The sequence below is a fragment of the Dermacentor albipictus genome, chromosome 1, assembly GCF_038994185.2.
Source record: "Dermacentor albipictus isolate Rhodes 1998 colony chromosome 1, USDA_Dalb.pri_finalv2, whole genome shotgun sequence".
Classification (NCBI taxonomy): Eukaryota; Metazoa; Arthropoda; class Arachnida; order Ixodida; family Ixodidae; genus Dermacentor; species Dermacentor albipictus.
In genome coordinates this window covers 36,353,935-36,376,709 of record NC_091821.1, presented here as the reverse complement: position 1 = coordinate 36,376,709, position 22,775 = coordinate 36,353,935, and the positions used below count along the sequence as shown (strand labels likewise).

The window sequence follows — 22,775 nt, the reverse complement described above, 5'->3', positions numbered from 1 at the left end:
AATTCGGCCGCCGTGACTGGATTTGATCCAGCGCTCTCAGGCTTAGTAGCGCAACGCCAAAGCTACTACGCCACCATGGCAGGTAAAGATCTCGAGGCAAGTGTCACTGGTCACTTGGTTCACTCTGGCTGGACGTAGCAGGATTGCATTTCGCAACTTGGAATGAGTCTGAGGATGCATTTTGAATTACTGAGGGTTATTCCTGAAGAGGTGAGTTACTTGAGCATTGTGTCACATTTTTGGCCATGCTCCACTTGACCATGGCGAGAGGCACGAATGTCAACCATTCGGTTGGCTGTTCCCAACATTCTATTCCATTTTTGGAATGCATGTTATTTAAAGGGAAGCTGAAATGGTTTTCAATTTCCATGAATTGCTGGGATTGGGAAGAACAGACCTAATAATTTACGGTTCCGAATTTTTTTTCTTCGTTTCGTTAATATAAGGGGCGGAAATCACTTTCTAAGTCACCCCCGTGGACACGCCCCCATCGCTTCCCGGAGTGCCGGTGAGGTGGTTGCCAGAGGAGAGAACCGGCGAGAGTGACGTCATTCGCGGGGACCGAGCTGCCGGACCGGCGTGCTGGCATGTGCTGGCATGCCTCTTTCTGTCCTGCGCTTTACTGAACGACGCTATGAGATCTGCCACCGCCGCCGCTCACGTTTGTTTTCTTTTGCGATTTTCGTAAACTGTTCTTTTGTGACGCTGCCTGTCGCGGCAGCTTCACGTGCATGCTCGCGCGAGCAAACGCCGCTGGCAGGCTGCGAAGCATAGACGGAAACGCGCGCAGTAATGAATTTTGGTGACCGGACTTCGTGCGTAGCTTCCACAGTATTGCACCTGAGGTATGAAATGGAGTATAGGCTTGCCTAGTGAAATTCGACGTATGGTTGCAGTTATCGTGTTTACCACACGGCGGTGCTAAAACTGCCCAATATCTTCATGTCAACACTAGCATGGAGCACGCATACCGATTCTTGATCGAGCCACAATCGCAAAGTCGTCGAACCATAGTATGAATATTGCACATATAATACCTCTGGCCATCTCTGGATGTGTATGATAAGCAACTTCCGTGACTGTACCTCGCAGCACTGCATGTGCGCACTTTGAAACTTATGTTCAACTTATGTTCAACTTATGTTCACTGCATGTGCGCACTTATGTTCGCGATCGTGTATCAACACTAAAAAAACCACGGGACTTTAGACAAGCAGCGGCAAGGTGCTTGACATTGCGGAATTGCACCCGTGTTTACAATCTAACGAGAAGTTAGTGCTTCGGCATTCTTCCAGCAGCAAGTTCCCAGCGACACTTTAGCGCATTTTTTCTCCCGTCATTGGAACGTGCAGCTACATGCAAAAAAAAAAAGACACACGCACCAGCTAAGATTTCCAACGCGCGAGAAGGTGCACAAATCGCCCTCACTGTTGGCACGCTCAACATCGTCGTTACCGCTGTTGCCGCCATCGTTTTCCGTATCAGCTGTCGGTTCGAGCATGTATGGCGAAAATACAAGCTGTCCGAGACAGCGAGAACGTTCCATAATGCTTACAACTCAGCTATGAAGCCAGAACAGAACAGCGTGCTACCCTCTGAAACGGAGCGCCGACCGGCGATTGCCGCGATTGACGTCACAGTGGCCCCGGCCAATCACGGGCAACAGCGGCGTTCGCGCGATGCCCTGAGGCGCTGGTGCGCGTTTTCTTGAAAAAAACAGCCGCTTGCGTTTGTTTCTGCTTTTTTTTAACCAGATATTCGTGTGCAGAGGACTCAAAACTGTAGAATGCCGCAGAGAACTCATTTTTTTCGGAAAGTGTTTCAGCTTCCCTTTAAGTGAACACTGGTGCTGATGTGATGCGAAATGGTAGCCTTGTGAAACAATTGTGACCAATTGTTGCAATAAATGTAGTCAGTGAGAAAGACAAACTCTTTCTCCCTGGTGAAAGTCTGAGTTAGCACCAAGTCTAGGAAAGACTGTGACCTCACCCAAGAGTGTGAGTGTTTCTGCCACTGACTGCAAAGGGAAACTTTCCCAGAGTGCTCATGAGTTAACAAGAGTGATATCCATGCACATTTGCACTCCTCTTGATGGTTTCATAGCATGAATGGTTCTGGCGCATTAGTCTGCAGATAACGAATGATACTCCGATAAAAACATATTGTGTGTCTCCTGCTCCAGTGCATGAAGTATGGCAAGGTGTTACATTTTGTCTTAGCTTCTGTAAGCTCTACAAAACTGCAATTGACTGCTGCACTATAGCCTATTGTTCTCATGCCTATTGTACTCTGTTATTGTATCTCAGCAATAACATAAATGGTATCCAAAGGGGAACATAATATGCAATACATCCCACTGGAGACTATGCATTCTCATGCTGTATGAGTGTAATATAATTTTCATGATGCACTAAAAAGTTCAATGTATTTTATGCGATGCACAGGGATGCAGTTTACGTAAAGTAATCACGCAACAAACTTTCAATTCTATCTGAGTGAATGACAATGCTAGGCCTTACTTGAAGTAATCAGTATAGCCCTCTTCAATAATGCTTGATGATTTATGAGATACAATTTCGTAATCAGGCACTTTCTGATTACACGCGAAGGCACTGAAGAGGAGAAATATATTGCTCAAGCAATACCTTACTACAAAACTAGCCAAGAAGCTCCAGTGCAGAGCAATGACTACTCCTTCAGTTAGTTTTTTCTTTCTTTCTTTCTTGCTTTTTGTTGTCTGTTGTTTTGTACATTCATGTTGGATGTAACCCACACCTGCTTGGGCCACCGCATTGGCCTGCAGTACTTTGAAATAATAACAATAAAAAAAAATAATAGGGACAGTGGTCACCTACACTCACAAGGAGGAGTTAAGATATTGAAGTCAAGAAGCCTTTGCAAATTTAATTTAAAATCTTAATTTAATTTTAGAACTGAAAGCTGTGGAAACTAGCGATCTTCATTTTATATATTCGTTTGCAAGAAATTACGGGAACATCACCTGAAAGATACATCACTACAATTATAATTGGCCTTTCAATTTTAAACAAGGTATACCTTGATGAAGCAGTACAAAAAAAGGCATTTTCATGTCAGCATGTAAGAATTTACACAGAAAACACAGGAACAAGGATTCATACACATGTAAGAGTCCTGTAACTGCACTGGAAAATATCATATGAAGCCAACAGTGACCCCAACGACAACATTGAGGAAATTACTTGTGTTTAATGAATTAAAGAAACAAATAATTAATGGAAAGAAAAGTGGATGAAAAAACAACTTGCGGCAGGTGGGGAACGATCCCACAACCTTCGCATTACACGTGTGATGCTCTACCAATTGAGCTACTGCGGTGCCATTTCCCCATCCACTTTCTTGGGTATTTATGTTTCCTAGTACAGTACAACCTCGTTAAACCGTACCTGCTTAAACATTAGTTTTGTTTTAAAAGTAGTAAAGTCAAATCCCCAACTCAGTGGCCATTGAACATAATGTGTTTTGTATCCACATAAACCATACCAGTTTATTGCATACGTATCGGTTAACACGTAGTGTTTTCACTTTTCGTCATGCAAACATGGTGGTACGTTGTCTCTATCGGGTGGCCCGGCAGAACAAGCCTCAGAGATCAGAACAATGGCCTCCAAGCGCCTTGTGCATTTGCGCGTAAGGCCACATCAACATCAACATCATTTCGGCGCTGTGCCAAAGAGCGGTGTGGCGTCGTGCAAACAAGGACTTGCGTCATGCTGGAGCTCGGATAAAAAAGATGCCGGGCGCTCAGCATAGAAGAAAAATTAGACATCGTTCATGCTATCGAACATGACAGGAAAGAGTCGGCGTTGGTACGCGACAGGGATTTACTGTTGACTATGGTGTGTGGCATTTGGAATACGAAGAAGTTGCTTGGAAGCGCTGCTGCGACCGTGAAGAGATATTGGCTACGAGGTTCGACTTTTCGCCATCGTTGCCTCTGTTGTTGCAGAAGTGTCGACTAGCGACAGTGATGAGGACAGCACGGAAAGTGACAGCACAGCCGATTCCGGCCCGACAGTGGCAGAAGCTGCGTGTTACATCAGCCTCATGAATGCAATCGTCGCGACGAGAACAGCACCCCGTAATGAAAAAGGCACCCCGCGACTTCTGCAGCCCTACCGCCCACGTGCATGGAGAACATGCAACGCCAACGAGGAATCTGCCATGCAAGTATATGGAGAAGATGTCCCTCTTGTACAAATCCAAGCAAGTCTGATCGCCTTCAAGTGTAGTATAACGCAGGGCGTTATTAGAGATTTTTTAAGCTGCTCTAAGCCTAATAAATTTTATTTTTTGAGGGCTGAACGAGTTTTTGGGACTATTTTTCAGTCTCTGCGAGGTCCGGAACATGGCTCGGCGACTGTATGGAGCGCCCTAACATCCTAATCTAAGTCACATGTTGCTGCCAGCTGGAAACTACGAATTATCCAGTAGAGCCGCGTAGGCTATTCAAATTATCTGGTACAATTTGCATTGAAAATGATGGGACCATTGAAATTCTTCGAACCAACCGAGTCTGAATTATTGAGGTTTTACTGTAATTATAAAGAGGCTGCACTTAACAAAGCTGCAGACGGATGCTGCGGACGGTGTTCACGGAATCAATAACCGCCACTAAAGCGGGCGCGCAGGTGCTTGACTAAAAAAAATTCGGACTTGATGGAGATTCAAGACTTCATAAATGCACCATCAGGGTTCCCATTGAGCTAATATTCAATTTGGCAAATTTTAATTTAAATTTTGACAAATGCTGCACCTTTTTACTGATGGCTTGTACTAACAATATAGTCCTCTGTTGTGTCTCCATTGCTCAATAATCTACTACTACTGCAAATGTGAATGATGTACTTACTATGGACCAGTTACTCAGGCACTATTGCAAAACAAGTAGAATCGACTCCCACTGAGACAAATTTTGCTAAGCACAACATTATGCTAAATTGTGCAGCTCGGGTAACTGTTCCCTTCCCCACATATTCAGGGCACTTCTGTTATGCTGAACTTCTGATACTACCTATTTCCAGTTACCCTTCATGTTTGTCTTGAAGAAGCCTACTAAACAAGCAAAAAAGTGAATACACATATGGGACAGATGCTAACTTGGGTCGGTTGGTATATGTTGAAGTTAAAGTGAGTAACAGTGCAAGAAAAAGGACAGACAGAAGAAAACAGATGTAACTTCGGCAAATATGTGACCTCAAATACAGTCGAACCCACTTACAATGATACCAGTTTTAACAATATATCGGTTTTAACAATGAGAAGCTGCTGCACCATCAACTTTTGTATGTTTTCCATGGTGAAATAACCAGCTTACTACAATGTCTCGATGCCGCATTATCGGTTATAACGATGAAGTTTTGCTGCTGGGTGTCCAAGCTGAGAGGAAGTGAAATGCGAAATCCTTGAAAAGAAAGAAAGAAAACGAGAAGTTCGAACCGCTGCACGATTGGCCGCTGCTCCAACAGCCGCCGCGTGCTTATTTTCCAGCCCTCTCCGCGTGCCTCTCTCCTGTCGCCCTACCACCCCTCTGAACATATATGCTCGCATATCGCTTGCCACTCGTGACCCCTCTTTGCAGTTGTTATAGCAGTGGCTTGTTAAGACGCAATTGGAGCGCCCAGAAAGCAGTTAAACGAGTAAACACAATCAGCAGCCGGATGGAGGAAGGTGGGGAGGGGCACTGGCCTCCCTGCCATTATAGTTTTCTCACATCAGTTCAGCCATCCCCCTATGCAACCCGGTTATAAAAATGGAATTCTTGTGGCACTTGAATGTTGCTATAAATGGATTCCACTGTAATTATATGAACACAAAAAGCCAAAATGTGGAATTTATTTAAAATGTAATGATGTAACAATTGCTCTAATTAGATAGCCAGTTGCTATCACTATTTTAAGTTATACCATTGAGGGTTCCCATGTTGAAAATCTTCGTTTTGTATATGGAGTGTATAATATAGAGCACTCAGGCTTGCATACAGACTTATCCTTCAAGACTACAAAAGCGCAAACTGGACAAAGACAGAAAAAAGGCACATACAAATACAAAATGCACACAATGTTCATTTTGTGTGTGAATGTGCCTTCCTTCTGTCCATGCTAACTGACGCTTCTTTATTCTTCCTTATAAAAGTACCAACACGCTTAAACTGCCACCCTGGGTTGTCCTTGAAATGTTTGGTCCAATAAGAAAAACAGAGAGAGTAAAGTCCCGACTCACATCATGAAACCTGACTGCTGTGTCTGAGGCGTCTGCTGGGGAGCTGCAGTGCCAAATGTGGCTGCAGCACCAAATGATGGGCTGCTGCCAAACGTAGGTGACCCACCAAATTGCGGAGGTCCACCAAAAGTGGGGCTGCTCCCAAATGCCGCTGGGCTTCCAAAGGCTGTTGTGCACAAAGGAGAAAAGCAGTTCAAACAGCATTAGGAAGAAAAAAAGAACACATAACAAATACATATTACTAGAAGCAAGCGCAATAAAATCAGTGATCAAAAGACACAGGATTTCAGCACATTGAGATGAACAGAAATCATTTTCACACTATAATGGCCACAGGAAATGGGAACCAATAAGAGGAGGGACCCAAAAAACGGACTGTCTCCTAAAAAAGAATTTCATGTAGGATAAAAAGCACTTAGTTCTCTTCAAAATAATTTCTAACGGAGTCAATGCCCCAATACAGAGCTTTCTCCCACTGTTCAAAGCAACTCTGGAACTCTTTAAGCTTAAAGGGACCTTTAAACAATTGTTGAACATAGTATGAAACATTGCTGATCTGTAGTAGAGGCTTCTGAGAACATGTGAGCCAAATATTACTATGCTGTGTGCAGCAGGGTATTTACAGTTTTGTGTCAAACACAGCAAAACATTGCTTGCTCCCACTTCAGCAAAGTCGACATGCAGTGTCATCGCAAGCAGCTGATTTTGTGATTGCGAGAACATTCTCAGTAATACACAATTGCTAATTTTGAGTTAAATAAATTAAACATATATATGTCCTAAGATCTCAAAAGACCGATCATTTTATCTTTGCACTGCCGGTCTACATACGACAATTGCGTGTAGCTGCGTCTGCTGGCCGTAGCCTCCAATATACAGTAAAACCTAGTTAATTTGACCCTTGTTACTTTGACCCTCATTAATTTGGACAATCAGATAATTCGGACTCATACTTTGGTCCCAGCAGGTGTATGCATTATTTAATGCAATGACACTCTCGTTAATTCGGGCAATCGGGTAATTCGAACAATCGGATAATTGAGACTCATACTATGGTCTCAGCAGGTGTATGTATTATTGAATGCAATGACACTCTCGTTAATTTGGACGTATTCGGCTGCACATCGGTTAATTCGGACAACACACTGAGCTCGGGGATGCCAGAGAACCATAAATGTGAGATGCAAAACAGCAAAAATGGCGTGAGCGTACACTGAAATGAAGCGGTGGTGTCCACATTGCCAAAGTCATCAAGAGAAATCATGTGAATGACAGCAACGCCAGAACGCATTGTGCCTCTAAAGCCTTTATTCTTGCACTTGTTCTGCAGAGCCCCGCTTTGGCCGCGTGCCTTCATGACTGCGTAGCTGCCATACATGATCGCGCTGATAGCGGTTGCGGCAAACAGTACACATAGTTTTGTTTTGACTTGGTACCCATGTTGGCTGCATGCCTTCATAACTGCGTAGTCACTATCTATGATCACGTTGAGAGTGACCGTGGTTTTGTCTGCAATTGCAGCAAACAGTAGTTGCATTTTGACTCGGCACCTGTGTCGGCTGCATGCCTTTAGAACTGCAAGGTCGTCGTCCACGATCGCGCCGACAGCGGCCACGGTTTCGTTCTCAGCAGCTGCGGCAAACAGTAGTTTAGCTTTGACAAGATTTTGAAGATGAACAGCACCAGCTATATCGCAATGGACAGCGACCTGCTCACTGGCAAAAAAATTATCGGGATGTACATGTGGTAGTAAAAAGCCTGTGTCAGATGAAGACACGCGCTGCGGCTGTGCTGTGAAAGAAGTCGCGAGGCCTTCACCGCTGCGAGCGCTAATCAGCCACAAGATGACGAGAACTGCACCTTCCGCACTACTTTTGTGCAATATAGAAACAGGATTAGCTCATTCATTCAGTAAATAAAAGCATGTTGACATAGTAAGCATTTGTCTATTGTTTTCTTGATACCCTCAATATTTCGACATTCAATTAACTCGGGCATTTTTTTTTTCCGGCCCCGTGAAATCCGAATTAACAAGGTTTCACTGTAGCAGTGGCGTTCTGGGTAGCGTAGTCTACTGCCGTCACCACAAGGTGCCGCGACAAGCTCTTTCACCACCGCGACACCCAACTTTTGGGCAGGGCTTTGCCCGCTTAGCTTCTTTGCTGTGTATCCTCCAGCGCGCTAGCGGAGACAAAAAGAGAAAGCCAGGTATCGATGCGATGCCTCCACTAATAGTTGCTAAGATTAGGAAAATTTTTACAGCATGAGATTTGTGGGACGATGTCTTTTAATAGTAAGGCCATTCTACGATTAGTTAGAAAAGTGTTTCAGGACCCCTCTAATGCGGTTGGGTGCCCCTTGTGAAGTTGCCTTCACCTCGTCCACAATGATAAATCTCCTTTCTTTATCGAATCTCTCCCTTAAAAATATTAATAATAAAAAAAATCGCCCTGAGCTGAGACTGACAAACACGGTGTGTGGGGAATGGCGGCTTATCACTGAGACGCTAATTACCACATCACAGTCAAAGCAGTTGGAGATGCGGCACTGTCAAAATGAGGAAACCAGTCAACCACATTGCTCAATTTTGCGCTTTTTTGTAGCACATTCCTTCTTAACTGCCTTAATAATTCCAACTAAAATTGGCGATTGGCAGTCTGTCCAGAAGGAGCAAATCGTTGCTGCATAATTACACAAATGCTACTCAAAGGGGGGGGGGGGGAGAAGAAAAGAGAATGATTATAGTCTTTGCATGAGTGCACTTTAGAATTTTTTTGGTCTTGTTGAAGATGCCTTCATATGGCCCGAAACTTGCTTGGTTTCGGAGTCATACCTATATGCGTAGTGTGCGCCAATGGACGTGCCACTGGGGGTGGCCTTGCGCAGAACACACGAGAGAGGAGCCAGCCACGTGCCGTAGTTTGTTGTGTCGTTGATAGTGCTTCCCTGTCTTATTCACGTTTTCAGAGCAAAATAGGCAACACCCTTCGCATGTGTGGGGTGGCCAAAGCTTCAAGAAATGTCTGAGAAGAACTGTTGCAGGGTGGGGGGCTCAAATACCAGCGAAAACGTGCCGGCGATATGGTTTTAATCATTCCCCACAAAGCCTCATCAGCGGGAGCAACAGTAGCAATGGATCGTCGCTTCAGTAGGAAATTTCTTGTTCTCATCCTTTCCTTTTTCGTGTCGGTGTTTTTTTCCACTCTATCATAGTTAGACGCAAAAGCGACGCAGTTTGTCTGCAGTGCAGCATGCGGTTTAAAGGCATTTCGCTCAAGTTCGGAATGCCGTTTGCCGCTTATATTGTTTTCCGCTGCTTTACCGCGTTACGCTAGCTAGGCAGCACGACTGCACGAGCGCATTGTGTTGTATGTTAAAGCTACAGAAGTTTGCAAAAATGGAACTTGTTGGTTTTATGTGGCCCCGTAAATCCTTGCACCAGCTGTCGCGCACTTCATGTTTTTACATCTATCTTATGCGTGGCTTCGCACATGTTTAACTGTTGCTAGTTGCTTCATGCATAAATCTTGTTGATTCTTTTGAGCTGCGAGGTTTTCACCCTGCGTCGTTGGTAAAGGGTATAAATCCCACGGTGTCTTAAGTACTGAAAAGTTAGTCAGACTTTAGCTTTGTACGTATCTAAGCAGCTCCCTTGGGGAATTTAAAATAGCAAAAACTGCAACGGGAACAGCAGTTCACCGGTGTATGCAGCAGAACTGCGTTGGCGGCACAGCGCTAACATGTGCTTTTATTAACCCATGTGTTTGGTGACTTCGTTGACTAGTGTATGTGTTTCCATCAATAAATTCGCAATTACTCTTCTTGAGGCGAATTTGACCGCACTTATTTGGCGACGTCACATGTATTCATTGGAAGAAAAATCACAACGACATTTGCAGACATCGCACCGTGTGGATTTGTTTGATATAAGTCTGCACTAACGACTGGTGCTTGTTATTGAGGTACAGAAGCAGCATTACAGCAAGGGTAGGATTTGAAAAAAAAAAAAAAAATGATCGAGACATCACATTACTCAACAAAATTTATCGGCTAGTTAACATGAGCTCCACTTCATGTAAATGGGGTTCATGGCGCTTGTCTGTGGGACGCACCTGGCACGTATGTGGACCGGGTTGTCCCAAACACCAGTAACATCATCTTCATACCCGCACCCACAGAGGTCAGCGTCTTCCCTACAGCTGTCACCGCAGAAGAAGCAGTCTGGCACCCGAACAAAGGAGAAATCGCGGCCGCGAACTTCAGCCATCCTTGCTGCAAAGGGTTGTCGCCTGCTACTGCTCCCGTGTATACTGTTGGAAGCACCCGCTAGGTGGCTATCAGTGGCGCCTCTTTAGGTGGTGCACTAGGCGTATAGCATCAGCTTACATCCCCCCTGATGATCTTCGAAAGAAGGTCTGGGTCACTTTCGACATGATTTCTCATATCCAGGCATATAATCAAGCAAAACTTTATTTTTTTGTTCTTCTCTGGCAACGACATCCGGGCAATGAGTCTCATGCTGAATTCCACACTCAAATTCCACTCACATGAGTGCTAAGTCATACCAGTAGCTTCTGAAATCTTGTCAACTGCATGAACGACGAATCGAACTGTTCTTTGTCGAACCTTTCTGAGAATCTGGTAGCTGTCTGGTTGAAGGTTGGCCAAAGTGAAAATGGCCTTTAATGCTCATTTCTCATCTCCGAACAACCCAAACCAATCAAAATCTCGTGTACGGCTCATTGCCTCCTCCATAAGTTAGTGTCAGCAACGCCAGAACATAGACGACAGATTGCACCTTGAGGCGTTACCAAGAGGCATTTGTTGTGTCTCCAGGTCTTTTGACAGTCCACAACAGCATATTCCGGGGATACATCAAGAAAGCCCTTTAAACTTGGCCCTCCCCTGCACACATCTGTGCTGTCTAAAACTTTCACCGTGGATTCAACTTTTAGGCTTGACGTGGCGAAGGGACTTGCCCCACTACAGTAGAGTCTGTTAACTTGTCTAAGATGTAGACTTGGACTGTCATGTCACTTTTGATATGGAGCGCCTTCCTGTTAAACAGTACCGATGATCCGTCACTTGCCCTATGCGCCACTGCAGCATCAATAAACACGTCCCTCACTCCTGCTACGTCGATTAGATTCACTGCCCATGAAGGGGCTGTGGTAGGCTAATGCAAGATACTGCACTGAGTGAAAAGCTGTTCGAACAATGAATGAGATGAGTCATTCTCACTGGACTTTGCGACCCAACTGCTATTGTCGGCAGACGTTCCCATGGTGTCTGCAGCAGAAACATCTATGTTGCTCGCTGACGTCGGCACGCTGCTGTTGTAACTGCTCAGGTTACTCACAGAAGCAGCCATGGGAAGTGCTGGCCGTGTCACTTGCTTTCGAGGGCTTTCAATTTTCCTAGAGAGGTAGGTTGGTGCACCTTCAAAATTGACAGCACAGCGTCTTTTGAAAGGCCCGCTCTTCTTGTTCCAGACATCAAGATATGACCACCAATTTCGGCAGACCATGTCTTCAGGATAAAATGACAAGCAAAATTTTTTTCACAAACTTGATCTGTCCTTTGGAGTATGCGGTCTTTACGAGGTATAGCCCGTCTCCATGCTTCAAGCCTTGCTTCTTCGTTTGGCGGCTTGAAAAGCTAGTACTTTTGTTTGCAAGACTTGTAACCACTGTTGCAAAACGGTACGAAAGACTTTCGCATTATGCAGGCTCATGAAACCGTTCGAAGGTTGAGACGTACCTGACAGGCAAGTTGAAAATGCGGTGACAAAACAGGGTTTGCAACAAACGCGTCGCGACGGCACAGCGGCAAACCAGTCAGTCATCTCGGCGCACGCGCAAAGTGGGCGCTAGTTTCCAACGCCCTCTTTTGACATGTCGAGAAAGGAGAACTCCAAGCCTTCCCTCCGCTTAGCGCCCAGCCCACGCCGTTCAGTCACCTAAGCTACTTCTTACACGGTGCCCTTACCGCTGGCATGCTAGCACATACACCTACCTGGCTTGGGGGGTGTCTGCTGTTGCTGCTGCTGCTGTTGTTGTTGCTGCTGTTGCTGGAAGGCTCCAAAGCCAGACTGTGCCACACTGCCACCACCCATGCTAAAACTGCCACTTCCAGAGAAGGTGCCACTGCCCATTGTGCTTCCAAAGGCGGACTTAAAAGAGGTTGCTCCCTGGTTGCCAAAGAGGTCTGCAATGTTTGATATTAGAGACATCTCTTGAAATTCTGGGTAAAAGCTGTGGTTTTTGAAGAAAAATGATGAGATGAGTAATGACGTGGCATCAATTTATAATTTGCGCTTAGTTGTGGATTCATTTTTGTTAAAGTATCAGTCTGGTCTTCCACCTATCCTCTCAAATCCCCAACTTGCATCTATAAGGTTATCGAATGCTGTTTGATTTTTGTTACCCTTGTCCAGACCAGCACACTTTTATACTAACAGCAAGTTGTACCCATAATCAAGCAATATAAATGCCTGGGTGTATACATACGAAAGACCAACTGAAGCACTCACCAAAATGAAGGGGAAATGAAATGCAGCAATAATGAAACAGAACACTTTGGGGTTACAATAAACGTAGTACTTGGCACTGTTAATTGCCTAGAAACTTTGAATTCCCCATCGTTAGCACCCCTTATAGTAAGTAATGCTTAAAACATGGCGGCTATGCCACTTCAGTTGCGTGCAATACCACAAAACATGGCCTTCGAGATTGGCGTCCATTAATTGCTTGAGGGTGCATCTGAGATGTAGATGAAGGAACTTGGCATTCTTTTTTTAAAACCAGGCAACTAACATTACCAAATGCTACATTGAATGATCCAAACTAGAAAATGTGATCTTGCTAAGAAATTTTAGCAAGAACAGAGCAGTGTTGTAAGCGCAATATCTTTTTAATACGATTTTTAGTGGCAAAACACTTGTCCCTGTACATGGCCTCGTCAGATTTTGTGGCAAGTGGAAAGCCAGGCATTGCTGCCAGATCTTAGAGACCATAAATTTTGAATGGTTGCTTGTACTTTGCATTTCCTACAAATTGTGCCACAACCTAAATCTTAAATCTTGCGCACATAAAGCTATTCGAGAGTGTGGCACATAACGCATATAGAATTCTGACACTTGCGTGCTCAAAGCTTCTGCACACGTGAAAATCGAGGCTAATGAAACTGCAACAGAAATGTTGGCTATATTATACAGTAATATGGAAATTCAATGCAGCTGACATCAAAAGCACGCAGTACGAAATGATGAGAAAATGTAAAAAAAATAATAATAAAGAAAACAAAAGAATGACATGTTCTAGAGAGTGAATGCTACCGATGACCGAAATTAAATGTACAAGACAACAGCGAGAGGAAGACCCCTGCTACCCCAACTTTTCCCAGACTATGCCAACACAGCCTTTGCTGGTAAATCTGCAGTAAGTCTATTACGAAACTTTTTTTTTTTACACCTTATAATAAATTCAGTAACATCAAAGCCTCATGTATGAATTCTTTTACAGCACCGTGGAGTAATTCGAGGTTCTGCTTCAGTTTCGTCTTCTGCTATATCTGCTGAGCAGACGAGCACTTACTTTTGATAGCGTTTGTTAGTTCAGCTCAAAGGTTTGCCGGGCACTTAGCATTACCGAAAGCTTGGCAAGTTGAATGTTACTTGTTGCATTGCCCTTGTGCTATGCATTCACTGGGTATCATTTTCAGCCAACTCTAAATGAGGTAACTAAGACCTCCTTCGAGACAGTGTATGTTGAAACCCTTGTTCAGAATGTAAGGTAACTGATCAGCAGTGGGTACATTGTGTTCAGAATGTAATCAAAGAAGGAGCCAAGCTGAGGGAAATACGATTAAAGCCCCAATATAATGAAGTCAGCAAAATTGACAATTTGCTTTGGTATATTGAAATTAGGTTCTTTAAGCAAACAAGTACAATCTCCGCCAAATTTTTCTTGCATGGAAGGCGCTGAAAAATTTTACAAATTATCAGGCAATTAGATAAAGGAAATTTGAATGTGAAAAAAAAAATAATAATTTTGTTGAATTTGAGAGTCAGCGACGAAAGATATAATTTCCTGCTATGTTGACGACATCTTCCCATCGACAGTATGAAGCGAAGCCAGCCACGCTGTCACATCCACTCTGTCCCTGATAGTGGTGCACCGGCAGTGAGGAGTGAATTCTTCGTATGCCTCTTGCTTCAACACGTCTCCGAAACTCGAGATTATGCAACCTCCAGCAGTAAACGACTGAGAAGACAGCATACGATTCTACACCATCTCAGCTTGTCCAATCTTTGCACACACGATAGATTTCCTCTGAATGCTGACATGCGGGCTGTGTATGCACTCAGCCATGTGCAGCCACAGCCACTCTATAAAAGGAGACATGCGCAAACCTGGCCCCCACACCTCCTTGCTCGCGCGAGTAGAAGGCACCCATCAAGCCCCCATCATTCTCGGCTCACTCTCGTATGCTTTCACTTGCACCTAAAGCACACAGTGCACTGGGAGCAATAGGATCTTAACAGTAGGACTTCATACAGATCATGATACTGCTGTGCTTTGGCAGTGGCTTTCGGTGGCACGGCAGTGACACGGGTCACGTTGTAGGACCGAGTGTGCCTTATGTCACTCTGCCTGTAGTACAGACACACTAGCCTTTATTGCGATAGCAATCTTGTAGACACTCCAGGCGCATTTCCACCATTGCCGTGATGTTCTGTATAAAGTCGAAGTGTGAAATCATCGTGGCCGTATGCCACAAGCTGTGTGTGCAACTCAAAGTGTGCGAGGGTGAGCTGAGGATGGAGGCTCGATCTCACACACACAAGGGAGAAAGGCGGTAAGAAAGCGCACAGTCTGCCATCACGCACAAAGCATCAGGGGGGGCGGGGTTATACATAGGCGGAGGCTGCGTATGGCGTGGCTGAGTGCGACCCCTATCTTGAAAGTGATCTGTGATAGGGACAGAGTCTATTCATGCTGAGGGCTGGTAGTTTTGTGTGCACTGTGTTTTTGATGCTTCGTTGGCATTGAAGCAAGAGGCAGCACAGAGGTCAATTTGCTCGCTGCTGCTGCCGTGCTTCCTCATACCAGCGTTTCGACAGCGAGTGTTCGCATTCATAGAGTGAGATGCGTTCATGTTTGTCTGTGTGCGCGTGACACCATGCTTGTTAATTTAGTTAGTAAGCGAATGTTTACAAGTTCATACAGCTGATAAAACTACATACTATGTTAAATCTTGGCTCACTATAGGCATAAATTTTTCTTTTGTTCTGGCACTATCTTGCGTTATGATGCAGCCTTGATAGGTCTCTATTATGGCTAAAAGTGTGAACAACTATCTTTCAAATGAGGACACTTAATGTGCATCCAGTTTTTCTATTGCTCTGTGGTGCATTTTGACAACAGCGTTGATAAATGCTTTTGATGGCAAGTGCATGCCAGTGTCACAAGAAAAAAAAAGAAGCTTATCTTCTTTTCTACAGTGCAGGTAGCAAATAAGCTTTGTGAGAGGATTCTTTTTTAGCTGAGGAATCCAAAACAACATACATACATCTAAAATTGCATACTTTTTTGTGAAAATTGCGGTTTTAGCCTTGCATCCCCCCTTAAATGGACACTAAAAGCAATCTTATAGCTGCTGCTTTGTTGCTTCTAGAAATATAAATCCAGATTCTCTTACACGAAGTATACAGATTCAATTTAAACAGCATTATTGCTAAAGACAGGTTGAAAGAAGCCCATTTATACCCGAACAGCATCATGCTTTTTGACTCTAGGCTTCATTACATTGGCTCATCTAAACCCTTACATGCACATGCTGCCACCGCTTTTATACCAGGTCAGCAAAGACACGTATGGAGGGGTTTTAGGCCCAGATAGCTACTGTCGCCTAAAATGGAGGTGGTTGTAGGGATGCCTGCATGCAATGTATTTGGCACATGGTTCTTTCCTTAAGGAAAGTCGCTCCTGTGTGTATACAGCGTGGGAAACACCCTCCTGTATCTATGTCCTAGAACAAAATATGTTGTGAGTGGACTTCTTTCTCATGCAAAGGAAGCCAGCTGGCAAACTATTCCATTGTAGGGCATATGAACACAGGCTTCCTTGCGTGTCCCTTCATGCCCCACAGGGGCTTGGTTCAAGGTTTCAAATTCAGCTTTACCGGCAAAAAGTGGAGGCACCATCTAGGGTCCAGACTGTACACCGCACAAGACCATGGTGAAAGGAGTGCAGGCGGAGAACCTAAGCTATATGGTGCTTTAGTGACTTACATGACATGATCTACAATATACACGCGAAATTTAAATTCATTTCAAGACCCCTGATAATGTGTCGCTTTGCAACCAGGCCAGGTATAAAGTCCCTTTACCCACTTCAGCAGCGTGTACTAAAATCATCGTCATCGTCATCACGATCATCATCATCCTGTCTCCACCCACTGCAGGGCAAAGGCCTCTCTCATACTTCTCCAACTACCCCGGTGATGTGCTAATTGTGGCCATGTTGTCCCTACAAACTTCTTAATCTCATCTGCCCACCTAACTTTCTGCTGCCCCCTGCTACGCTTCCCTTCTCTTGGAATGCAGTCCGTAACCCTTAATGACCATCGGTTATCTTCCCTCCTCATTACATGCCCTGCCCATGCCCATTTCTTTTTCTTGATTTCAACTAAGATGTCATTAACTCGCGTTTGTTCCCTCACCCAATCTGCTCTCTTCTTATCCCCCCTTAACATTACACCCATCATTCTTCTTTCCATAGCTCATTGCGTCGTCCTCAATTTAAGTAGAACCCTTTTCGTAAATCTCCAGGTTTCTTGCCCCTAGGTGAGTACTGGTAATACACAGCTGTTATACACTTTTCTCTTGAGGGATAATGGCAACCTGTTGTTCATGATCTGAGAACGCCTGTCCAACGCACCCCAACCTGTTCTTATTCTTCTGATTATTTCAGTCTCATGATCCGGATCCACGATCACTACCTGCCCTAAGTAGATGTATTCTCGTGCCACTTCTAGTGCCTCGCTACCTATCATAAACTGCTGCTTTCCTCCAAAACTGTTAAACATTGCTTTCGTTTTCTGCAGATTAATTTTTAGACCCACCCTTCTGGCTTTGCCTGTCCAGGCCAGAGAGCATGCATTGCAATTGGTGCCCTGAGTTACTAAGCAAGGAAATATCATCAGCGAATGGCTCATGATCGCTGCCAGAGGGGCTGCCCGCGAGAGCGCCGGTTCGAGGCGGCGAGGTAATCAAAATGGCGGTGGTGGTAGCTTTGATTGCCATTTCGGACCTGCGATCACGGCAAAAAGTTTGGAAAATTGGTCAGCGAAGGGTTCCTGTGCCCAAAATTTCAGACATTCTTAAACACTGACTTTATGGGGTACGTGGTGGTGCCGCGAAGCAGTCCGAATTATCGGGCGTCCGGATATTACTAAGGTATTCTCCATTAACTCTTATCCCCAATTCTTCCCAATCCAGGTCTCTGAATACCTCCTGTAAACACGCTGTGAATAGCATTGGAGAAATCGTATCTCCCTGCCTGATGCCCTTCTTTATTGGGATTTTGTTGATTTCTTTATGGAGGACTACGGTGGCTGTGGAGCCGCTATAGATATCTTTCAGTATTTTTACATACGGCTCGTCTACACCCTGATTCCGTAATGCCTGCATGACTGCTGAGGTTGCGACTGAATCAAACGCTTTCTCGTAATCAATGAAAGCTATATATAAGGGTTGGTTATATTCCGCACATTTCTCTATCACCTGATTGATAGTGTGAATATGGTATATTGTTGAGTAGCCTTTATGAAATCCTGCCTGGTCCTTTGGTTGACAGAAGTCTAAGGTGTTCCTGATTCTATTTGCGATTACCTTAGTAAATACTTTGTAGGCAACGGACAATAAGCTGCTCGGTCTATAATTTTTCAAGTCTTTGACGTCCCCTTTCTTATGATTAAGATTATGTTGGCGTTCTTCCAAGATTCCGGTCCACTCGAGGTCATGAGGTATTGCGTATACAGGGTGGCCAGTTTTTCTAGAACAACCTGCCCACCCTCCTTCAGCAAATCTGCTGTTACCTGGTCCTTCCCAGCTGCCTTCCCCTTTTGCATAGCTCCCAAGGTTTTCTTTACTTCTTCTGGCGTTACTTGTGACATGTCAAATTCCTCGATACTATTCCCTCTTTCATTATCGTCATGGGTGCCACTGGTACTGCATAAAATTTACCAAAACATGATGCCCTAAACTGCCAAACTCCTTACGTTCATGCATCTGATCAACAATCACACTGGCAAGTTACAGTCTGTGTAGTCATGGGGACTTTCCCCAGAAGCGAGCAAAGGCACATTTTCATCCTGGCTGTCATAGACTAGCTCAGGAAGTGCACTGAACATTGTGGAAGTGAACGTGGCACTGCGCTTATCTGCTTCAAAATGCTGAAACTCCACTAATATTTTTATGCCAAAATATATTTTCCTGGAGAATTTTCACTAGGGTGTCCTGTAACCATTAGTATATATATATATATATATATATATATATATATATATATATATATATATATATATATATATATAAAATGTCTGTGCCCATTCACATTTTTTGGGCATCAACAACAAAACCCTCTCCCTTGTTTCCTTTGGTTGTAAAAGATCAAACAGTAAAGTAAGAAATAGTTTGTTCAAAGCAATCATGCAGCTCAGAACAAGTGTCGCCAACTTCGGAGCATATGTGGGTGTAATTAAAGCCCCATGCTTCCTGCACCACTAAGGAGCTGACACTTGAAGTGCCCAGCTGAGAAGGGAAAGGTGAAAACTTCCCATGGAGTCACAGGTGAGCTTAATTATGGCTCTAAACCACATCATCTGCCATGTAATCTGCCATAGTACTTTCGATAGCATTGTAGTACTTTGTACAGCCAACATAAAATTTTTTGGATTCCCTAAGGGCTGCAAGAACGTCAGAAAAATCGGGCAGTCCAAAACTGCCCTCAAGAGTTGAAATAGCAACAGGCATGTCCGAAAAGGCTCTGGAGGCCTGCCAGTACGCTTATTAGGCATATTGAAGACGGCAGGTGCACGAGTGTATAGTTAATAAATTACATACTGTGTCCCGTGACAATTGTTCTTTCTCACTTTTGTTATGCTTCACTGCAATACTTCGCATATGCGTCATCCCGTAGCATTGCTGTATCGAGGCGAAGCTGACTTTCTGGAACCGGCATTATGCATGGCAAAAAGTTTGGAAAATCGGACAGCGCAGGGTTCTCAGGGTGTCTACCAAGTTGACATTTCCAAATTCCGAGTTTTCCAGGTTTTCCTGGAGTGCCATTGCAAAATTTCCTGAGTGACACAGAACTTTGCATCATGACAAGACGGGCTGGCGCCACGTCGCCCGATGCTGTCACTCCCTAGTAAGCATGTTAAAAAAATAAAAAACTACTTAATCATGTTCGAATAGTGACTTAATCCAGTTTGAATAGTAAGGAGTAGTGCTTATTTTATTCATAAAGAAAAAGAAGCGAGGGGTTAGTAAAATGCACAGCGAATAAAATATCTTCGAAAAAAAAGGTAAAACCCATTTCTCAAATACAAATAAAAAGGAGATGCATACAGAAGCAAATCGTTTAGAATATGAGCTATTTCTTGTCAACTGATAGGAAGCTCATAGGTATGAGGCCCAAACTTTGTCACAAGTGAGATTCTCTCTCAACAGCTGGTATTTGCCAACTTCAACTGTCCTGATATACTCTCAGCTCCGGCACAACACCTCGGTGTTGCGTTTCACTGCTTTGAAGAGTTTATTTTGGGTTGTATGGGGGACACCTGCATCTCGACGTCAGCCAACACTTTGTTTTTTGAGCTCAAGCTCCTTCAAAGAAGCGGCGGCTCGCTTCCTTTTTTCCGAATTTCTCAATGCATAGGACCTTTCTGTTGTCGTCCTTCCACAGCGCATTCACCCCACATACCATTTGAAGCATCCTCAGACAACGTACTATTTTTCGAACTCCCTAGGGGCCGCGAAAATGTCCGAAAAATCGGTCAGTTCGAAAAAATGAATGCATGTCTTTTACTGCCCTTAAGGCCTCCAGTATACTTATTAGGCATATCGGTGCTTGTACTGTGACAGAAGATTGCAAATGCACGCGCGTATAATTAAGGAATACATACTCCAGTGTCCTTACGCAACAAAAATGACAGACGTAAGAGAGCACACACCAAGCGCAAGCTTTCAACTCCGCAGTTGAAAGCTTGCGCTTGGTGTGTGTTCTTCTTCTCTTACGTCCGTGTCTTTTTTATTGCGCAATAATACTTGAGTAATGGATTACCAACTTGCCCGGAAGGCTGCTCTCATTGAATACATACTGTGTCCCGTGACAATTGCCCCTTCCCACGCTTGTTAAGCATCACCGCGCAACATTTCTGCATTGAGGCGAAGCTGACTTTCGGGAACCAACATTATGCAATGCGCCGTGCTTTCGAGCTTCGAAGCCAATCGCGACAACCACAAAGGTGGAGTCGGTGCCATTGCTAGGCCTAGCGTTGCCGCCGTGTTGGCTGCGGCTGCCAGAGGGACTGCCTGCGAGAGCGCGGGTTCGAGGCGGCAAGGTAATCAAAATGGCGACGGTGGTGGCTTTGATTGCCGTTTCGGACCTGCGGTCACGGCAAAATGTACAGAAAATCGGTCTGCGAAGGGTTCCTGCGCACAAATTTCAGACTTTCTTAAACACCGACTCTATGGGATATGTGGTGGTGCCACGAAGCAGTCCGAATTATCGGGCGTCCGGAAAGTCGTTCGTTGACCGCGCACTGGCAACTCCAGCCGACGACATGGCGTCAAAAACGATTCGTTACGATTCCTCTCTGTTAGTCGAGCCACCACTACCGCGACTTTCATTCCCTTTCAATAAAATTGGATCATTTTCCCCGGCAGAAGTACAAATTCCCTGAGCATTTCTAGACTATTCAGCATCGCTGAGAATTCCCGGTTTTCCCGATTGGTAGACACCCTGGTTCTACCCTGGTTCTTGGGTCCGAAATTTCTGACGTTCTTATACATTATGGTGGTGCCACGAAGCCGCCCGAATTACCGGTCACGTCCGAAAAATCCGGCGTCTGCAAAATCAGTCGTTGACTGTAATTTGTTTTTCTTGTAATAATAAAGATACAAAGGAAATAAATCTATATTCTTCAGAGCGAAGGTGCACTTCTGGTTAGAATCTGAACCATTCAAGGGGTTGGGACACCAAATTTTGAGGCTATAAAAAGCATGTTGTAGGCTGCTTCCGTATGCAAGGACACCCAGAACGAGGTATTGGACGCTGCAAACATTTCAAAATAATTTTAATTCAGCTCCAAAAAGTCATTAAAGACTCCTCGTGGTCAAGACCCATCGCTAGCGCAGCAGTTATGACGCCACAGAGGAGGAACGAAAATATTGACGTCATAGCACGCTAGCACAAATACGTGGCGTATGAGGAGTAGCGATGAAATGCCGATTACGGAGCCTGCTGAGAACACCGTGGCCTTCACTATGACTGAGCTACAGGCATATACAAATTATTTCTTAAAGCAAAGAAGGGGTAAGGTGTGCAGACACAGACACAAGAGGAGAGAAGTGGACAACACGAACGCCGCACGGCGGCCCGCGAACGTCAAACTGCGTGTAACACTAGCCGACCGACTCCGAAAGGAACCAGGATATGCGGCGTTCGTGTTGTCCGCTTCTCTCCTCGCATAGTCGCATAGTTCGGCAGCTCGGAGCGGTCTCTCGTTCGCTTGGCCTTTCTCAATGTGAGGGCCCGTCGACGTTGCCGGCACGGAGACTCGCCGCACGCCGTTTGCGGGCCCCCATGCGACGGCGGTTTTGCTCGCGAACGGCGAGGTTTCCTTGCCGTAGAGAGGACGAGCCCGGGACACATTTGTGCGGCAGCCGTACGGCGAAGCGGCCAATCAGCGACCGAGGAGTGGTCACTCTGGCACCGACGGCGGCCTCACCGCCTCTGATCGTTCGGCGCCGCCGATATCGTCGCTAGGCCTTTTCTGGTGCGCTTCAAAGCTAAAGCTTACGGCGCTTCGGAATTAATCACCGACTCTCACAAGCCGCAATATTTTCTTACCGTTGTTGTCGCCCTTTGCAATAATTATAATAATCGCGACATGCACTTCGAATCGCCAGTTGTTTACCTCTGCTGGGAAAGCACGCGTACGCGTGAGCAGACGATGCAGCATCGTTTTACGTCACTATTTTTTGTGGCCCACGTGACCAAGCCATGTTGCCTTTCTTCCTCTGTGACGTCATAGCATCCCCCGAAGCCCAGAAACCGAAATCGCTCGGTATAATAATGCTATTATTAAATTATTTTTAGGATATATATGAATCCCGCTGTGTGTATCGTGCTCCCTGAAGCATGACGCAACGTTTGAATCAACAAACGCATGAACGAAAATTTTGATGTCTCCACCCCTTTAAAGGGCCCCTGAAACGGTTC

General features: G+C 44.9%; 1 protein-coding gene across 10 annotated transcripts in view; it reads right to left on the bottom strand.

Annotated features, from left to right (window-relative positions):
* The window catches only part of Nup214 (nuclear pore complex protein Nup214), a 357,324-nt gene that overhangs the window by 37,889 nt on the left and 296,660 nt on the right, over positions 1-22,775 (bottom strand). For all 10 annotated transcript variants that reach the window (XM_065430714.1, XM_065430718.1, XM_065430719.1 and 7 more), the window contains 2 exons: positions 12,277-12,468; positions 6,262-6,427 (listed from right to left, as the gene is read on the bottom strand). In XM_065430714.1, the coding sequence (XP_065286786.1) occupies positions 6,262-6,427; positions 12,277-12,468 (358 nt within the window). The remainder of the gene's footprint in view (positions 1-6,261; positions 6,428-12,276; positions 12,469-22,775) is intronic.